General features: G+C 38.1%; 1 protein-coding gene across 12 annotated transcripts in view; it reads right to left on the reverse strand.

Annotated features, from left to right (window-relative positions):
• The window catches only part of NTNG1 (netrin G1), a 160590-nt gene that overhangs the window by 80005 nt on the left and 62838 nt on the right, over nt 1-17747 (reverse strand). For all 12 annotated transcript variants that reach the window (XM_064515810.1, XM_064515809.1, XM_064515812.1 and 9 more), the window contains exon 3: nt 11003-11643. In XM_064515810.1, coding sequence (XP_064371880.1) covers nt 11003-11643 — 641 coding nt within the window. The remainder of the gene's footprint in view (nt 1-11002; nt 11644-17747) is intronic.

The following is a 17747-nucleotide window of genomic DNA, read 5'->3' on the forward strand; positions in this document are numbered from 1 at the left end:
CTTACAAGGCAAAAAGGTTTAACAATCCTAGTTCTAAGTAAGGGAGAACTAGCCCACAGTTCAGTAAATAAAATGAGAAGATCTAGAGCCAATTAAAGTGTGATGAGGCTATAAAAATACAGCCAATGCAAGTAAGGTAACAACAATCCCCACCTCCCAATGAAAAAAGGATGGGAAGCATCCGGTTGCCAGGGCACTATGTTACAGCCAGTACTAGCAGTATGCATCAAATAAAGCTCTACTGAGGCAGTGAATGTCATGTTCCCCATCCTGTACAAAAGTATCCATAAGGTTGTGGATTCCAGCTCTCTGCAGCTCATGTTTGCTTGGCTTGGCTTGGCTTGGCTTCTCTGAATAGGCCTAAACAGAAGCACTACAGAAGTATAAACAAATCAAAGAAATTAAAATGAATATGCTTCTAATGACTTTGGTAAACACCATCCCAAAGCCTAAAGAGTCTTACTGCACCAGAGAGTTAAATGGGAAAATGAATAAAATCAGTTTTACCAGATATAAAAGTCAGAAACAATAAGCAGTCCCGCTACTGTTCTGTCTCTAGTAACTTGCATTAAAATATATATACAGTGTTCTGGGAACTGAAGCAATGCTTCTGTTCAATAAAACTAATACAATTAAAGAGTAAGAATCCTGTTTTCCCCCTGCCTGCAATTTAAAATGAGAGCTTCCTAAAACTTGTGACCGTTGTTGGAATCCAATTCAAGACCCCAGCTTATCAAATTGCAAGCGCTGGCACCATGCCTTTAAGCTATTAGAAATTGCTATGCATCACACCAGCTCTGTCTCTAAATGCTCTAGATAACTTTAAAGTGCAGACACCCCATTTTGATTCAGGCAAGTGTTCACTGGGAATCAAAATGGAGTCACCAAATTTGTGCAGCCTTCAGACAGCTCTCCTTTTCATGCAAGACAACAAAGCAAAATGTTTTAGCACAAAAATATCTTTAACGTGTTTTTAAACTTGGGTAGCTTTGCAGGACAGCACACATACACAAAACTGCAGGCTTCTGAGATCCTGTAGAGCAAGCGTCTTTTTGTGTAAATCAGCCAGGGAGGCAGAATCTGTGGGGCTAATGAGCACTCCTGCAACCTCTGCCCCTGCAGCTGATTCCCTAGAAGCACAGTCTTAAATCAGACATGATAACACCACAAGTAACCCCCCAAGCAAACACCAACCCCTCCCTCCCAAAGTGGCTTAAGAAAGTTTCTGATAATTATGCCCAGCAGCACTAGCATCTGACTTTGATGAAATCACAAACTTCTTTTCCATTCAGTCAATGGGAGCTGAATTAATTCCTAGGTTTTTTAAGTGCTGAGAGCCACAACTTGGGAATTCAGTATGTGAACATATTAATCTCACTGAAAGGCGATAATGCAATATATTATTGATGTGGGAGACAGCAGATACAAGCACTGTGTGATAGTGACCCTGACCAGCAGATGACTGGTAAGCAGAAAAGGAGCTAGCTTGAAGGCATAGCTTCAACTTCAGCAGGCAGTCCTTCACTCTTGTCCCACTACTAATATTCCAATGCATTATCGTGTCACTTGGGTATCCAGTGATGCTCATTAGGAAGGTATGTGACAGCCCCTGATAATACATGTCTGTGGTAAAATAATTGATCCCTCTTTGCAGTGGTGATCTTTAATACTCATAGGGCATGGTAGATTATTAGATGGAATGCTCTCTTTGATGGTATCTAGTGTAATACATTATCAGACAGCAATGTGCCAACAATCTATCACTTACAAAATAATGTCATTCCTGGAAAGGGCCTGGCAGCAGAGGTTGGGGAAGAGAGAAAGTTTAATTATATTTGTGGAAGAAAAGATGTCCTGAGAAGAGTGGGCAGCCTGATTATTTATTGGCTGTTCAAAAGTACTCAACACAATGTGAGAAAAAGATCAGGCTCTGAGATGTGGTGGTTCATATTGCTGTTATAGACTCTAGCCTTGAAGTCAAGTTCATGCTGAAGAACAAAATTACCTCTTACAATATGTGGTTTAGTTGCAAAAATGAAAAGGGTAAGAGACATATTAGTAATGTTAGCATTAGCGGAGGCAGCTGTTTTTAGATATTTGGTATTTCAGGGATGTGAGTTTAGCATCATTATTAGAAGTACAGCTTACTGTATTCCTCTGCAAACTTTCCAACAGCGAGCAGATGGTTACCCTATTACCAACCATTTGCATTTAACATATTGTAATGATTTATATACCACATGTCACCGAGCAAAGTGAAAACAGTCAGTGGCAACTAATTAGTTGAGTGTGAAGACGCATATCTCAATATATATATCCTTATTGTAACCAAATTTTATCTTTTTGGTTGTTAATAGGTTTTAATATGCGATGTAACAGAAATGCTGATGGCTGTTAAACATGAACCATGACGTCCCTCTGTCACTGGGATAGCACTACTGTCATTAACATTTGTACCAATACTCCCATTATTTGCCTGTTTTATGAATGATGGTACAGGGAGGACAGATAACAACAATTTATTGTGCTCCTCTACCAATCTTTTTAAAGTGTATCTCAAAGTAATTTATAAATCTTAGTATATCAGATACCGGCTCACATTTTAGGCCAACGCACTAGTGGGAATAGGGTGGAAGTGGGAATACTGCATGGTAGAGAGGAAAGACACTCTGTGTAGCTCTTATAAAGACAAAAATGGATTTAAGGATGAAAATGAAAAGAAACTGAGGTCTTGATCAGATGGTCATGAGGTCTTCCAGGGAGTTTACAAGGAAGAAGCAGACAACTATTGACATTTGCACAACAGTCAGAGTCTCAAGGAGGAGAGACTGAAGACTTCAAAGAAGCAAACTTTGGAAAACAGCCCTCCAGTGCCAGAACATGGTAACCGCATGTGTTAGTTTGGTATGTGTTGCATTATCCATAGTATGTCCCAAGGCCTGCTCAGCCTTAACCCACAGTAGGCACAGTATGTAGCTATGGATTATCAGCCTCATCTTGGAATATTCACATTTGTTTATAGGCTTATGCTAAAATAGTGTTGATCAGCCCGGAAATGTCAATATAAGCATCAGATTTTTTTTTATTAATTGCTCCTGCTACTTGCTAGAAGTCTGGATGTACTTTTGTGTGAAGAACCAGATGCTGTTAAAGGATAGGAGTCTAAGGCCGCGAGGACTCTGTGTGCTGCAGAAATTAAAGGTCTGATTTCAGGTGGCTTCATACAGGGGTCGTAGTTCAAGAAAACATTCTTACAGTTCCTGTTCTCTCTTAATGTCATTAGGATAGCTCTTGCCATCCAGCATCCTTTCACTTCTCAATGTCCCATGAAGCGAATCAGGATAAAACATGTTCTCCTGCAAAGGGCTGCAGCTAACATTACATTTTCTGGAAGGAAGTCAGCAGCCAAGCTTTCTCTGGGAAACTTTGCCTGCAGTGTGACCCCTCTTCTCCTTTTCCATTACCATGCTCCTCCATGCTAAATTCACAGCACTGTTGTTTCTGTAGCTCTGTTCCTATTGTTCATATGCAATTTTATATTCTATGAAATAGAATTAAACTGGTGTCAAAAACTTAGACTGTTGTTCAGCCCAGTTCAGCCCAGACGTCTTATCTATGTTTAACTGAGGATCTCTGCTGACTCATTTGCACTATGGTCCTCTGTGATGAAGTAATAATGATTTTCTTCATGTATGGTTCACTAATACTGATGAGGCCCATTAATCCCAGAGATGGGCTCAGAAGCGAAAGAAAGGAAGGGCTCTCAAAGACCCCATGTAACAATTCAGTTGAATGAGACTATTAGAATTTGGCCTTTATTAATTCATTTTTCAGTTTTCTGAATAGGTGTTGCTGTGTGGCTCTATCACTGGACTTCCCCTGAAATTAGCACAACTGTCCTGATTTACATCTGCCTTATTATCTCAACATAACAGAGGATAAAAAGACTGGGGCGTTTGGCTTTTTCTGTGTGTTTTTAAATAGAATCTAGGATAGCTTCCTTCTTCTGTCCTCCCCCCTCCTTTCCTTCTTCCTCCCTCCCTGCCTCTCTTTCTCTCTCAGTCCTGCTCTTATGTGAATGCGTTTGAAACTGATCAGTTTAATACCAGTAACTTCACTGAAATTATTCCTGATTTACAGGATAGCTTCTGAAATCAGCATCAGGCCTGGTTTCTCATTTCGATACTTTAATTTCACATAACATACTCTACACAATAGGAAACGATACACAACATTTTCTATGGTGCAGTACTGGAGGAAAAAAGTGGGAAGGCAAAAAATTTAACTTAGTTTCAAATATTTACATAAATCACAGCTGAATGATGGCTCACTTGTTACAACTAACAAGGAAGATTATCAGAGAGAGATAAATATCAGCTGTATCAAGAAAAAGCATGTGAGTATTCTGGGTTCAACTATTATCTTCTGTGACATTCTATACACTGATGAGTATCTACGAAAAAAACAGCTCCTCAGTGTATTACTGAAATGGACAAAAACAATTGTGGGCAATCTCACCATACTGGTAGTGGTGGAAAGGATCCCAGGTTATTTATGCCAGACTACCACTGGGAGAGCAGCCAGAAGCTCCTTACCACATAGCCCTTCAAGACTAGAGTGACAGAAGACGTTTTGCTAATTCTGTGTATGATTTTCCTTGCTGGTCTCTGCAAAAGTTTCCTGGAAGGAGATGTGGAGGGTTACGCAGCTCTCCTTGCCCAGAGAATACAGGGCACAGTGCTCCCGGGGCATAGGGCTCCCTCTCCGCTTCCAGACCACCTACAACCCCACGGCAGGAAGGAACATCACCAGTGGAGGAACCCTTAAAGCCAACCATATTTTGCAGGATATGTTTCATAAAGGAGATCCTTTATCTTCATACTTTGTTAGTACAGCAATTTGAAGGCAGCATGTTATCACACAGAAATAGACCCTTGATTTCTAGATCAGTATGTTAAGATTAAAAATAACCCAACAAACAGAAAACCCATCAATATTGGTAGTTCCTGTCACTGGAGAAGTAGTTGAGAGATTTAAAACTTTTAACATAACAATATGTTGCACGCTTTAACTTTAACCTGAAGGACATCCTGCTGCCAGGAATCATTTGGCTATATGAGCCAGGAGATCTTTAAGCTTATTTCACTGTTTGCATTAAGTTGAACTGTTTTGAAATAAAAAGCTTAAAGGAAAGAAAGTTTTTGCCAGATAAGGAAATCACTGAATTTATTCAAAAGGACTCTTTGGATGACTTTTGAGCATACGTTGTACTCCAAAGTAATACAGAAAGAGAATTTCTCATTTCTTTCATCAGGATTTTTATCTCTACTTCTTTAATGTTCAGTGACAAAATGAATTATACCACAAAAAATGCTGGGTTCCTCTCCTCAAACACATAGATCCTGCAAGATACTGAGTGTCCTTGAAAGACAGCTGAGGGAGATCAGTAAAGAAATACTTGACATCTTGCAAAATGGACCAAAAAAAAAAAAAAAAAAAAAAGATCAAATGCTAATGAGCACTGTTGACTAGTAAAATTCACTAGTGATTTAAATCCACTAGTTTCGAATGTGTATAGCAGAAATTAAGGTTCTAGTCAGCTTTCCAGAGTCTACTGTCCTACTACCCATCGAGCCACTACAAGACAGGCCAGTTTGACTGAGCTGATTGATAGGACTTATGTCACCAGGATGGAGGGTGCAAATGTGTTATTTGACCATGCGCAGGAGTAAATCTGCCCAGGATACCTGTCCTGAGTAAACCATTGGAGACTGCTAATGTGTGAATGAACACAGTAACCATCTAATTATTTCAATTCTTGATGATTCTAGATGTGTTTACAGAAAATGAAAGACAATTTTCTTTAGTGACATACTACAGTAGATATATTAAAAAAGCTAATTGCACTTGGGAGCTAAAGATAAATTGACATGCTCATAAATACCTAAGTTTCCTTCGCTTTTCTGATCTCTAATGAAGTTTATAATTTAATTGGAGAAATTACCAGATTCACTCCAAACACTAGTGAAAATCTCAAAGGAGAACAAGCTGCTTATGCAAGTGTTCTTGTAAAACAAAGTGTATTCAAGTACTGTAAATACATACTTGGAAAAAAAAAAAAAAGGTCCTCAGTTGTCCACTTAAAAGCTTGAAGCCCACATAACTGTAAAGCTATGAAGATATTGGTGGTCTGGTCTTGAGTTGAACATTAATGAAAACATTTTCTATTACAATTAAAACTAAAACACTTCCATATATTACCATTCCATAGGTCAAACTTTTGCTTTTGGGCAAATTACAGAGGGATACTACTACAATGTTGTTAAACGTATGCCACAATAACACACAGGATGTAATCCAATTAATCCATCTGTAGAATGGATCAGTAGAATAAACTGAAGAATGCAACCTGATATTAACCTAGCCTTTAGCTTGTGAACCTCCACTGAAGTTTGTAGCACATAATCCAGACTCTCAAGGGCAGATCTGTGCTTTTTGAGTAAAGGCCTCTCAACTACTTCCAAAATTGTGAAGTTTTATTGATATTGAATAGTTTAGAGTCACAGCTGACTGGAGGGGCAGGCTGACTAAAAAGACAACCTCCCAAAACAATAAAGTAGCAAATACGCTTTTCCTGAGAGCAATGTATTCAGGTTCTGAGATGGATTAAATTTAGAACAGATAATGTGAGTGAGAAACTGTTAAAACTGAGGATATTTTTCACTTATGTAATGCAAGTTAGAGGTTTCTATTACTGCTGGAACTGCAACCGTAGCTGAGACAGGGTCAGAAAACCCTGGAGCTTAAGTACAGAAGCTTCAAGGCGAGAAAGAGTATAAAAATAAATTCCAAAGGGCTCAATAACATATTTTATAGAGGCTGGATATTCTAGTGTCAAAAGGAAACTGTTGGCTCTTAGATCAAAAACTAATCACTGAAAAGCAGTAAGATCCTTTGTTTTAGCCAGATAGTTATTCTGTAACCCACTGGGGTAATGATTTCTACTATCATCCTGAATTACAGTTAATTAACAGTATATAAATGTACATGTCATTTACAATATAACAGTTAAACCAAAATTCTTTTGCAATGAATGTGGTTAAACCTTCAGTAGCCTCATCTAAAATCTACTACGGACCTTTTGCTTGACTTCAGAGGGATTATTATCAGCATTTTAGCGAACTTCTCCTACAAAAAAAATGGAGAGAGCTGTACCTTACAGCTTACTGTCAGGACCATCCTTTACATTGAATCAAAGATATTCAGAACCCACAGAAAGTCCACCTCTTCAAGCACTGAAATGAAAAAACCTTCCTGAGATTACCACACAGAACACCCTTTGATTCTCTCTGCTGCAAGAAGAGATGAGGAGAAAAAATATCTACTCTTTCTTAGTTTCCCATCCTGGAAGACTTTATTTATGCATTAGTCGACCTTTCTAGCCGTTAGGACCATCTTGCTTCAGCAGTTAATTAACACAAGTGCCATAATTTAATACAGTTAATGCTACTTGATGCCCTTTAATGTACCTTCCATTAGTGATATTATTGTAGTATTACCCTGTAAATTAAAATGAGATCAAGACTAAGAGAGGCTCTCTTTAATTAAGGTACTGGCACACTACATTGTCCATTATTCACTAGAAAAAAATCACCCTGATTTAGTGAAGCAGACCATCCGTAAGTCAGAATTAGTTCATGTGGATTATTAGGTTTTTTGAATAATGTGAGCACAATGGGGTTGCTGAGATTGCTAACAGCCATGTTTCCTTTTTTTCCCCATTATCTCAATAAACACACAATGAAAGTGGTAAATTGATGAATGAACAAGTGGTAATAGAAGAGGTAAAGTGTTCCTCAAGAGAACAGAGGTTTTCATCTCTCATACAACATACATTAGACCTATTTCACAGCCAAATGCAATGGAATGACAAACCAAATATATTAAATGGGAAAATTTCCTATCTTTAATTCATTGTGAAGTATTAAACCCCACACCCCAGGATCTTGTATATTAAATATGGCACCTTTAAGATAGCTATTTTTCACTCTCATTGAATCTTAAGATACAATATCAGACTACTTATATGATATGCTGCCTTTAAAAATATACCATTATGAGCTTTGGTGATTTTAACTATATTGAACCTACAGGTTATTGTTTTTTTAAGCCAAAGAAACACCTTTAGACAGCTAGCATCACTCATCCACCATATACCAAACTCCTTGGTAACCTCCTTTTGTACCCGGTCCTCATGGAACAATGTAGTCTAGCTTTACTAAATGCATATAAATGTTTCATTGCAGCAGAAAATTATTATAACAATTCCCAGGTAACAGCCTAGATTGACATGCAATGGCTAGAAAGTTCAGCTGAACCAGAAACACCAGCATAGAACTATCCATAACCCTTACTCCCCTCTATCAAGTTCCCGCAGCTACTTATTATTCAGGGAGTGCCAGAGAACCTGAATTTAACGCTCATTTGGAGAGTCTTCGGGGTGGCCCCTATCAGGTTTCTGGTAGAGAGCAAAAAATACTTAAACCAGATGACAATGGGCCTATTGGAAGCTTATCTTTGGCATGACCAAGGAATCAGCAGATACATACTGCAGCCCCACATCTGCTTAGCAATAAGCAACCCCCTAAAGTATTTAACAAGGACGGCTCATTACATACTGAAGGAAAAGACCCAAAAGCCCTAAAGAGGTGTTTTTCTCATTAGCAGAAGTGTGATAAGAATTCACATGAATCTGATCTAGTGAGATAATATTACATATCAGATGTCTCTTACAGCATGTGTGTGATTACTGTAGCATTTAGACAACAAGCATTGCCATCAGATAAATTCTCTGTACAGTCATGCTTCACTTTTATAGATATTTTTTGGAAAGATTACTATACCCCAGATGCGTTTGGAAAGTTTCTGTTTCTAATTTGCATGAAATCCACTTTTTTTCCTCCTTCAAATGCTTTCTTTGATAACTCACTGATATTGAAGTCAGACTAAATTCCAGCATTCAGGGGTTTTCAAATGGGGAGCAGCATTTCCTCAGAGTTTAAGTAACTTCAAATCCCAAACTTTGGTATGATCCCTCAGTACCTACTTAAAGCATTGGAGAAAGGATACACATAAAGTAAAATCTCTGTGTTAATTTTGATACATTGACGTTAATATCCTAAACTATTTCAAAAGCTGTCTTAAGCTGTCCATGATCCATGAACTCCTATCAACAGAATTCTGAACAATATTAGTTTATATACAGTATAACTAATAACAATTACAATAAGAATTCTTTAAACAGGAACATTTACCTTATACTTCAACATTTTCAATTAATGCTTCTGTATGTATGCATATGTACTTGGTGTGGACATAAAACACTGTAACTATGTTCTGAATATATGGTCCTAAGAAATGTATTTTGATTTGATATTAAAATATTGGCACTGCAAAAGTACTTATGCATTCAAATCTGTATGTGGCGCCAACTCTTCTTTTCTATAAACTTAGATGAATATTTTTCAATAGATTATGTCACAGTAATTTGATTCTATTTCAATTTTATGTATCGATTTTTGCATCATGGAAATACTTAGAAACATGAAAGGCAGCAGCCTTCTCTATAAAAGAGGCAGAAAATGGTAAGCTTAAGTAAGTCACCAAAGGAGTAATTAAAAATACAATTTTCAGTTTTTTAAATAGTCACCTTCTCTAACTTACTCATTCCTGTGCCTGCAAAAAGTACCTTGGCCTTCCAGGACACATTAGTTTTTATTTTTGTACTCAAAAAACAAACAAACAAAAAAACCCCCACATTGCATTGATATGTAGTTCCTTTTTTAAAAAAAAGTTTTAAAAAGTAAGGTTTGAACTCTTTCTAGACGATATCAGGAAAAAGGAAAAGGTACATTAGAGAGGAGAGTGAATTGGTAATAGAAAAGGTCCCATTTATTTCTTTTGAACAAGCTGGCATCCAAGATACATGTAAAGGATATCACCTCTCCTGCTTGAGGTCATCAGTCAATTATTAGTTTGAGTTGGGAAGAAAATTTCCCGATGGGAATGTCATTATACAGTTATTATTTTTGGAACTATGACACCTGATACCAGCCACTGCTTGCCACAGAGGGACTATTTATCTTAAAACCAGTTGAATAATAATCTTTCTTATGTTCAAATCAGTCCTATGCTCTCCAAAGCACTGTTGTTTTTTTCCCTTTTACTTCAGCTTCACTGCATTTCAGAGCTGATTAAAGTACAAGGAACAGACTCTAATCTCTGTGGCCTTCTTTGTTCATATACAATTCACCCTGGTGAAAAGGTTCCATGCAAGGGCTGTTGTATCAGTTACATATTACATTAAAGTCCTGAAAAAGTCAAATGATAAAACAGAATCTCTCCTTTTAGTTAACTAACATCAGCTCAGGCTCCAACCGTATAAAAACAAAAAACTGAAAAGCAATGGGCACAAACTGAAACACAGGGAATTCTGCTTGAGCACAAGAAAACTGTCAGGATGGTTGAACACAGAACAGGTTGCCCAGGGAGGTTGTACATTCTCCATCCTTGGAGATATTCAAAACCCAGCTGGACATGGTCCTGGGCAGCCTGTTCTAGCTGACCAGGCTTAAATGGGGGGTTGGAGCAGAGGATCTCCAGGGGTGTCTTCCAGCCCCAACTATTCTGGGAGTCTGTGAAAACAGAACAAAAGGCACTGCGAAGTGTCCTAATGCCAGGGTGAATTCCTGAGCCAATGTACGAGGCTGTTAATCTCTTAACAGCTAGGGCACTTCCCAGAGCTAGTGACAGAGAACAGCCATGATTTAGTACTTCGGAGTCAGAAACTTCTGGTATTTTCAGAAACTTCTTTCAACTGAGCCATATATCTGGTGAACACGCTTCTATAGAAAATGTTGCCATGTTTGGAGAAATAAACAATTTTGAACAACCTCTAAAAACAAACATATAAGCCTGTTCCTAAAGTCATATATTCTCTTACCTTCCATATACCCTTATGTCTGAAATTGCATAAAAGTAGCGTGCCAGGTGTTGCTCATCTACATATATTTCTCCAGTTGCTGGCCTAAGCAATCGTATCCTCAGATCAGTGATGGTAAAGAAATCTCTTAACTTCTTGGTAGTGTCAAGCTGGCCATAAAGAGAAGCCATATTATGAAGCCGAGGTCCAGCAAAGAAAGCAAATCTATCTTTGATTTCAAAGTGGATTATTTTACTATTTGTCATGTATCCAGTAGAGTATTCTTCTGTGCAAATGATTTCTAGGACTGTGTGCTGTGATAAATCCCTCACTGATTTTGGATCCATGTGGAAAGCATCTAAGCAGTCTGTGGCATAATATTGGTAGGGCTGCCATGTTCGTCCATAGTCCAGCGATTTCTCCAGGATCATTTGGTCTGGACGGCCAGATTCAAACGTGATAACTATGTTATCAGTCAGCTCAATGGTTTTGTTCCAGGAGAGAGTAATATTAACATGAAGAGGCTTTGGATAATCCTTCCAAGTTGTGGACTGCCAAAATGTGGAGGGATGTCTTCCTTCAAGATCGAACATCAGTTCTGGAGGATGAGCCAGTTCTTGGGTACTCGCATCACATTCATTATTGCACATGTAGGGATTCCCCTAGAAAAGAGCAAAACAGTGTTACAAGGAGCACTGTACGGGCGGCTATGACACATAAAGATGTTTCTTTTTTTGGCCCATAAGAATTGCTTCTTTTTCTTTAGGAGTGAAACCAAGAAATAAAAAATGAATGCTTGCAAGGAATACCTTTATCTTAGCCAGATTTATCCTGTACATTTTATTTGTTAAAGGAACCCCCCCACACACACACATGCACGCGCGCGCACGTGCGCGCACACACACACACACACACACACATGCTGAGCACCTTTGCTTCTGTAATGTAAGTACTTTTCTTCATATGTTTTAGAGAAAGAATTTATTTATGTTGAATGAGTTTGACCAGTAATCTAGTCACAAAAGACCAAGAAAAATGAGCAAGTGCCTAATAGCTCAATAACTCTGACTCTTCTTAGAAAGAGGCAGCAGCCAAAGAGAATTTCTTTTTAAAACAAGTACATTCCTCAAGAGCTCAGTTCATAAAAAAAACGTCATTTTTAGACCAAGTGTTTTGGAGTCAGCAATGTAGCCCCTGTGTATTCTGCGCGAAACAATACCCAGTGCAGCTTCATGCTTCCTTTCACCCTGGTCTCAAATTTATCATGCTTAACTGTTCCCAGTTTCACAGTGCCTTTCCTTAAAACATTTACACTCGTCACCAAAAGTCATTAGAAATATAGTGTACTACAAACTCTGGGGTTTGATTCAGACATCTGCCACCTTATTACAGGGTAGCGAAGTACTTCAGGAAAGACTTTTCACCAGGCACCAGCTCCAATTTATTGGGACAAGATAATCCACCACTTGATTAGGTGGGAGATGTCAGCAGCTCCAGCTGGAACGCTGCCGAGGTGGCTGGAGGTCTGAACTGTGGGTTGAGTTAAAAACAGCAACAAAAAAGGCTTGCCAATAATGCACAGCTTTTACTGCTACTTGTCCTCTGTAGCAAGGTGAAAGTGAATTATTCTCTTCTTGGCCTTTTGATGCATTAACTTGCACACTGCAATCTCCTGTTTCTTCACAAAGGCTATTTTGTCTGCAGATTGGGGATATCTTGCAGCAGTTGCCAAGATATTGGACTCTGTAGGCTGCACTGAATCACATCTATCTAATTTAGGATTTCAACAGTACATTACTATTTGGCTATTGTTCATTCTGTATTTGCTTCAGAGAACAATCATTGCTCTGTATCTTTCTGTATCTGTTAAATACTGACTGTGCAAGAAATGATATCTTTTTTTTCATTGATGGTCAGCACTGTTGGGGAGCAAGTTGCCCAAATCTATATTTAGGAAGGCTGAATATGGGCATAATGTGTGGCTGTTATTGATGTAAATCAGAGTTCCCCTCACCTGCACTGATGGTAGAACAGGCATGATAACTTTTTTTTTCTTATAATTACAATTACGCTTCTCTCCATCTCAAGGTCTCAGGGCAATGAAGATATTCAGCACCATCCAATGTGTGAAATGAGTTTCAAACATGAGTTTCCACCTTGATCACTGCACTACTCCTTGATGTACTCCCATGAAATTCAAGCAAAAGGACTTAAGCATTCACTTTGACCTCCCCAGAGGCAACTTCCTCTTACTAGGCAGAGAAATATTTTTTTCTTTTTCTTTCTTTCCAATTAATACAGCTGAATCCTAAAACTGACAACAATTCATTGGGACTCAAAGTAAAAAAATAACAACTCAAAAGTGTTATCTGAAAAGCAGAACACCACTTGTTAAACTGACAGATTCTAAACACGCAGCTATAACTCAAAATATTCTGTAAAGTGTGTCTGTAATAAGTCCGTTATAGTTTTCCTGATTTCAAACTCATGGTTACTATTTCTATACCTCCCTTTTGAATAGAACAGAGAAAAACAAATAAAAAAAAGTTCCAAGCAGAATAGATAAACTACTGACTTTTTTATATTTTAAGCTCAATTTGATATATCAGACACAAATGCAGGGATCTTCCACTTGCTTAGGCCTTTTCTTTACCCTGGGGAGGATATACATACTGTAAAATCTGTGAAGTTCTACACACTTTGACTATATGTAAATATGAATTTTTCAGAAATGTTCAGCACTACATAAATCACACCTCTGTGAAAGTTACCAGAAAAACTGGTCACTTCAATGCCTGTCAACATGGAGCTGTCTCCATACCTGTAATGTATATACTGCTGTCATCTTTTCACAAAAGTACTTCATTCTGTGGTCACAGATATCAAAACATGGCAAATAAATGCTACTGGATAGCAAGGCATGTGTATTAAGCAGTGCTAAAGGATGGCTTTGGTTTCCTACAGCACAAGCAGTGAGTTTGTTATGATTCTTCACATTAAAAACTAAAGCTGCTCTGATCCACTTGACCCTGTATACTGGAGGAGGCATGTTTTGACTTGGAGTGGGTAACCCAGGACACATTGTTTCTTTCTGTATATAAGAGTTGATCTCTGTGGCCTTTTTCTTTCTTTCTTTTTCTTTTTCTTTTCTTTTTCTTTTTCTTTTTCTTTTTTTTTTTTTTGCCTTTTGCTTTCTAACAAAAGCTGAGGTTCCAGTATGGTCACATACAACTCCAGGAGCTGGGCTTTAACAAAACACAAGCCATCACAAGTGCAGTAAGATCATGAGAGCTGGTAGCAATAAAAGTATCTAAAAGAATGGCACAGTGAATACTAAAATTTAGCATTAGCTTGCTACCGAATCCTAGCATATAATTCTATGGGCATAAAGCTGATAAGGAAAGACAACACCATCCCAATCAATGGCAGTGTATAGTGAGAAATGGATCAGAATCACAGTACTGTCCTGCACCTGAATCTGTTACCAGTCAAAACGCCAGCGGCACAACTCTCTGCTGAAACTGTTGTGTAAGGAACTCACGACACATGAGAATCCCAACCAAAAGCTTCAGACATACACTCCCAATAAATTGAATCATTCTTTTTATTTTATAGCACTGAATTTTCTTTTAAGAGATGAATGATTTGAAGACACCAAAATTAGCTATGCAAAGTTCAGTATTTTAAAGAGAAAAATCAGTATTGATAAGCCAATAAAATAAATGTCCTGAAATCTAACACAGGGAGATGGAGAGAAATGAGGACTATAATAGAGTTCACCATTACCTATGGACATGACAGTCACTGGCATGATTTTGAAATACTTAATGTGTTTGTTGCTTCAGAGGCATAGTCAGATTCCCATTTCCTGTATCAACAACTTGGCTTTAAACTGCTTCTAATCCATCTTAAATGCCATTTACGTGGTAAGTCATATTTATATTACCAAAAGAGCATAAAGTGGTCTTACTCCACATGCAAGTCCCTTAGTACACATTAGTATGAAAATAATTGATTTAATTGGGATTAGTTACATATTTTAATGTCTTCATCCCTGTTATAATCCTCTTTAAGGCCTCTACCTCAGTAAAATGAATACAACAAAGAAAAACTTTCCCTGATTTGTCAAAACTAAGCACATTCTTTGTTGGGGACATCTAAGAGATTAGAGCATTCGCAGCTGTAAGTAATTTTGTGACCAGCAGGCAGCTGTAAATAGATCTTAATTTAAGCCCTTCCAAGCAACAGGTCTTCAGCTAGAGAAGGTAGAAAATATTTCTAACTTTTAAAAATGATATTTAAGCCATTAAGGAATTTCTAAATAATTAAACACTAATAAATTCTTCTAAATATTTTACTGCCAGTTAAGTTGCTGAGGCTTTCCCTGGACCACTGCCTTCTAAAACAAACCCATTATTTTGCTGTACAATAACTGGAGATTGCTATTAAACAGCTCCTTACATACAGTGAAATTAAGTTGCTACTATTTTATTTTACGCCACACATGGAATTCAGAATGTTACCAAAAATTCTGACATGGTTGAAAACTTTTGTTTTTCTTTTTAAATACCTGGGTTGGCCTAGTAGCACTGCAAGCACATGTGTCTATATCACACAGTGCAACCATGTTCAGACATGACTTGAAAAAGCAGAGTTAGCTGACAAGCTGCTGACTAGGATTAACTGATTCCAGTAGGATTTCCCCTCAGTTAGCTTTATTTAGTTTGTTTTAGCATACAATGATGGGGTCTGTTTGTGCCAGCCAGCTCGAACTTTTATAACGTCATCTGAGTTGCTTAACATTTTGCAAAGCGGCCCCTCTGGCCTCGCAGCCCATTCGCTTTGTTTCCTGCGAAGGGGTGTCGGGAGCTGGCCTCATGCTGGCGTGGGCTCCTTCTCCGGCGGGGTGATTAACATGTCTTGCCCACTGTAGCTCTAGGAATGACCTGGTGACAAATGGGATGGTGATTCTAAAATAAGCATTTAGGATAAAACCAGAAGTCTAACAGTAGTGTGACCGTTGAACATTGAAACAGGAGAGTAGATGGTGGTGTTGCAACTCCTGTTTAAGGGTTAAAATCTGATCGCTCCCTCTCAGCTGAAGCCTCCCTTCTCTCATCACAAAGATCCTTCAGTGGCATATACAAAGGCTTAGGGCTTGATTGAAGATGTTGCCTCTTTCAATCTGCTTCCTGGCCACACTAACACCTTGTGGACTTTTTTACTCAGGAACAAAGACGGAGGGCTTAACCTTTCTACAGTGTGAATATTGGAAGCTGTATCACAGATTACATGCTGTAATAGACACCTGGCCAAATCCCTACAGAGGATTATAACTTGCATTTTCAAACTGGTGAAACCTGTTGAGGTCAAGCAGGCCACGATTTTAAGAAGGAGCTAAATAAATTTTCAAGAAGCAAGTCACAGCAACTGATTTTTATACTGCTGCCTCAAGGTAGTTAGCTCAGATGTACTAGACAAGAAAAAATATAGCCTGACTCAAGTTTGGAGTGAGGTAGTGCAGTAAATTACTGCACTGAAGTAACGCTTTTGGAAATAACAGAGTATTTTTCTTTTCTGAGAGATCATTACAAGTATTTCACTTGGTCCCATGCTATACACTGTAGATGACTACACAATAATAACTAATAGTAACAATAGCCCTAATGCTGCGGCTTACGTTTTCCATGTGATTTCTAAACAGGAATTACCTGTTTACCATGATAGAGGCAGATTTTGAAACCATTGATTGAGAGATGCTATTCATTTGGAGTAGCCCCACTAAAGGGAAATAGTCAGTGTAGTGGATTGGCTACCTAAGATGTACATAATCTGTCACATAACAATTTATATTATCAAATTTACTACATCCATTAGCTAGTTTGAGAGTTTCTTGGTCAAGGTCCCTAGCATTATCATAATGATGAAGACAGGATGGCTCTAGATAAGAACATTTTACCATCAGTAACCTTTCATCACTGCAGTGACAGCATTTTAAGTTAAAGTGAATTAAGTTTTTTTTTAAAAAAGTGCTAAAATCTCAGTGGAAGATTTGATGCTCTCTTTCACAGAGCTCCCAAGTGAGAGGCATGTGGATGGTCAGTCAAGCACTTTGAGCTGCAGGCTAAGCAATATGAATTCTCTAAAAACAGCAAAAAGAAAATAAAGAAATGTTTAAATCACTTCTGCAGACTTAAAATATTAAATAAGGGAGGATCTCATGGGCTAGATATAAATAAGAAAACCTACCAACTTCACACACTTTTAAACTTGAAAGTACGTTGCAGAATATGGCCCTGAGCCTGCAACAAGCTCAGTGCAAGCAGGCCCTTAAAAGCCAGATTTTAAAAAATATATTTATGTGGAACATTGGCTTATCTAAGTAATCTTCATAACAATAACTCCATGAGGTACGTATCCTATCCCAAACTTACGTATAGACTCAGAGTTAAAGAAAAATGCTCAGCACTTTGCATGATGAACTCTGTAAGCCCTGATTATATTGTACTGTTTCTTCCAAAACTTTAAAAGCGATCACTACAGGGCATTCCCGGTACTCAGAGTCGCTCTCTGATTATTAGATTATGACTCTCTTGAATACTATGAACTGAAAACATATCAAAGGAAAGGAATATTTTAATGTCTGGGTCACCAGTTAGGGAAGAAACTGTATTTCTCTCTGCGCGGCCCTTCTTCAATGTGTAGCAGGAACACAGGGCATAATTTGTCATGTGAAAGGAGAGAACAAATTGTATTTTCTAAATCT

This window comes from Dromaius novaehollandiae, chromosome 8 (genome assembly GCF_036370855.1).
Source record: "Dromaius novaehollandiae isolate bDroNov1 chromosome 8, bDroNov1.hap1, whole genome shotgun sequence".
NCBI lineage: Eukaryota > Metazoa > Chordata > Aves > Casuariiformes > Dromaiidae > Dromaius > Dromaius novaehollandiae.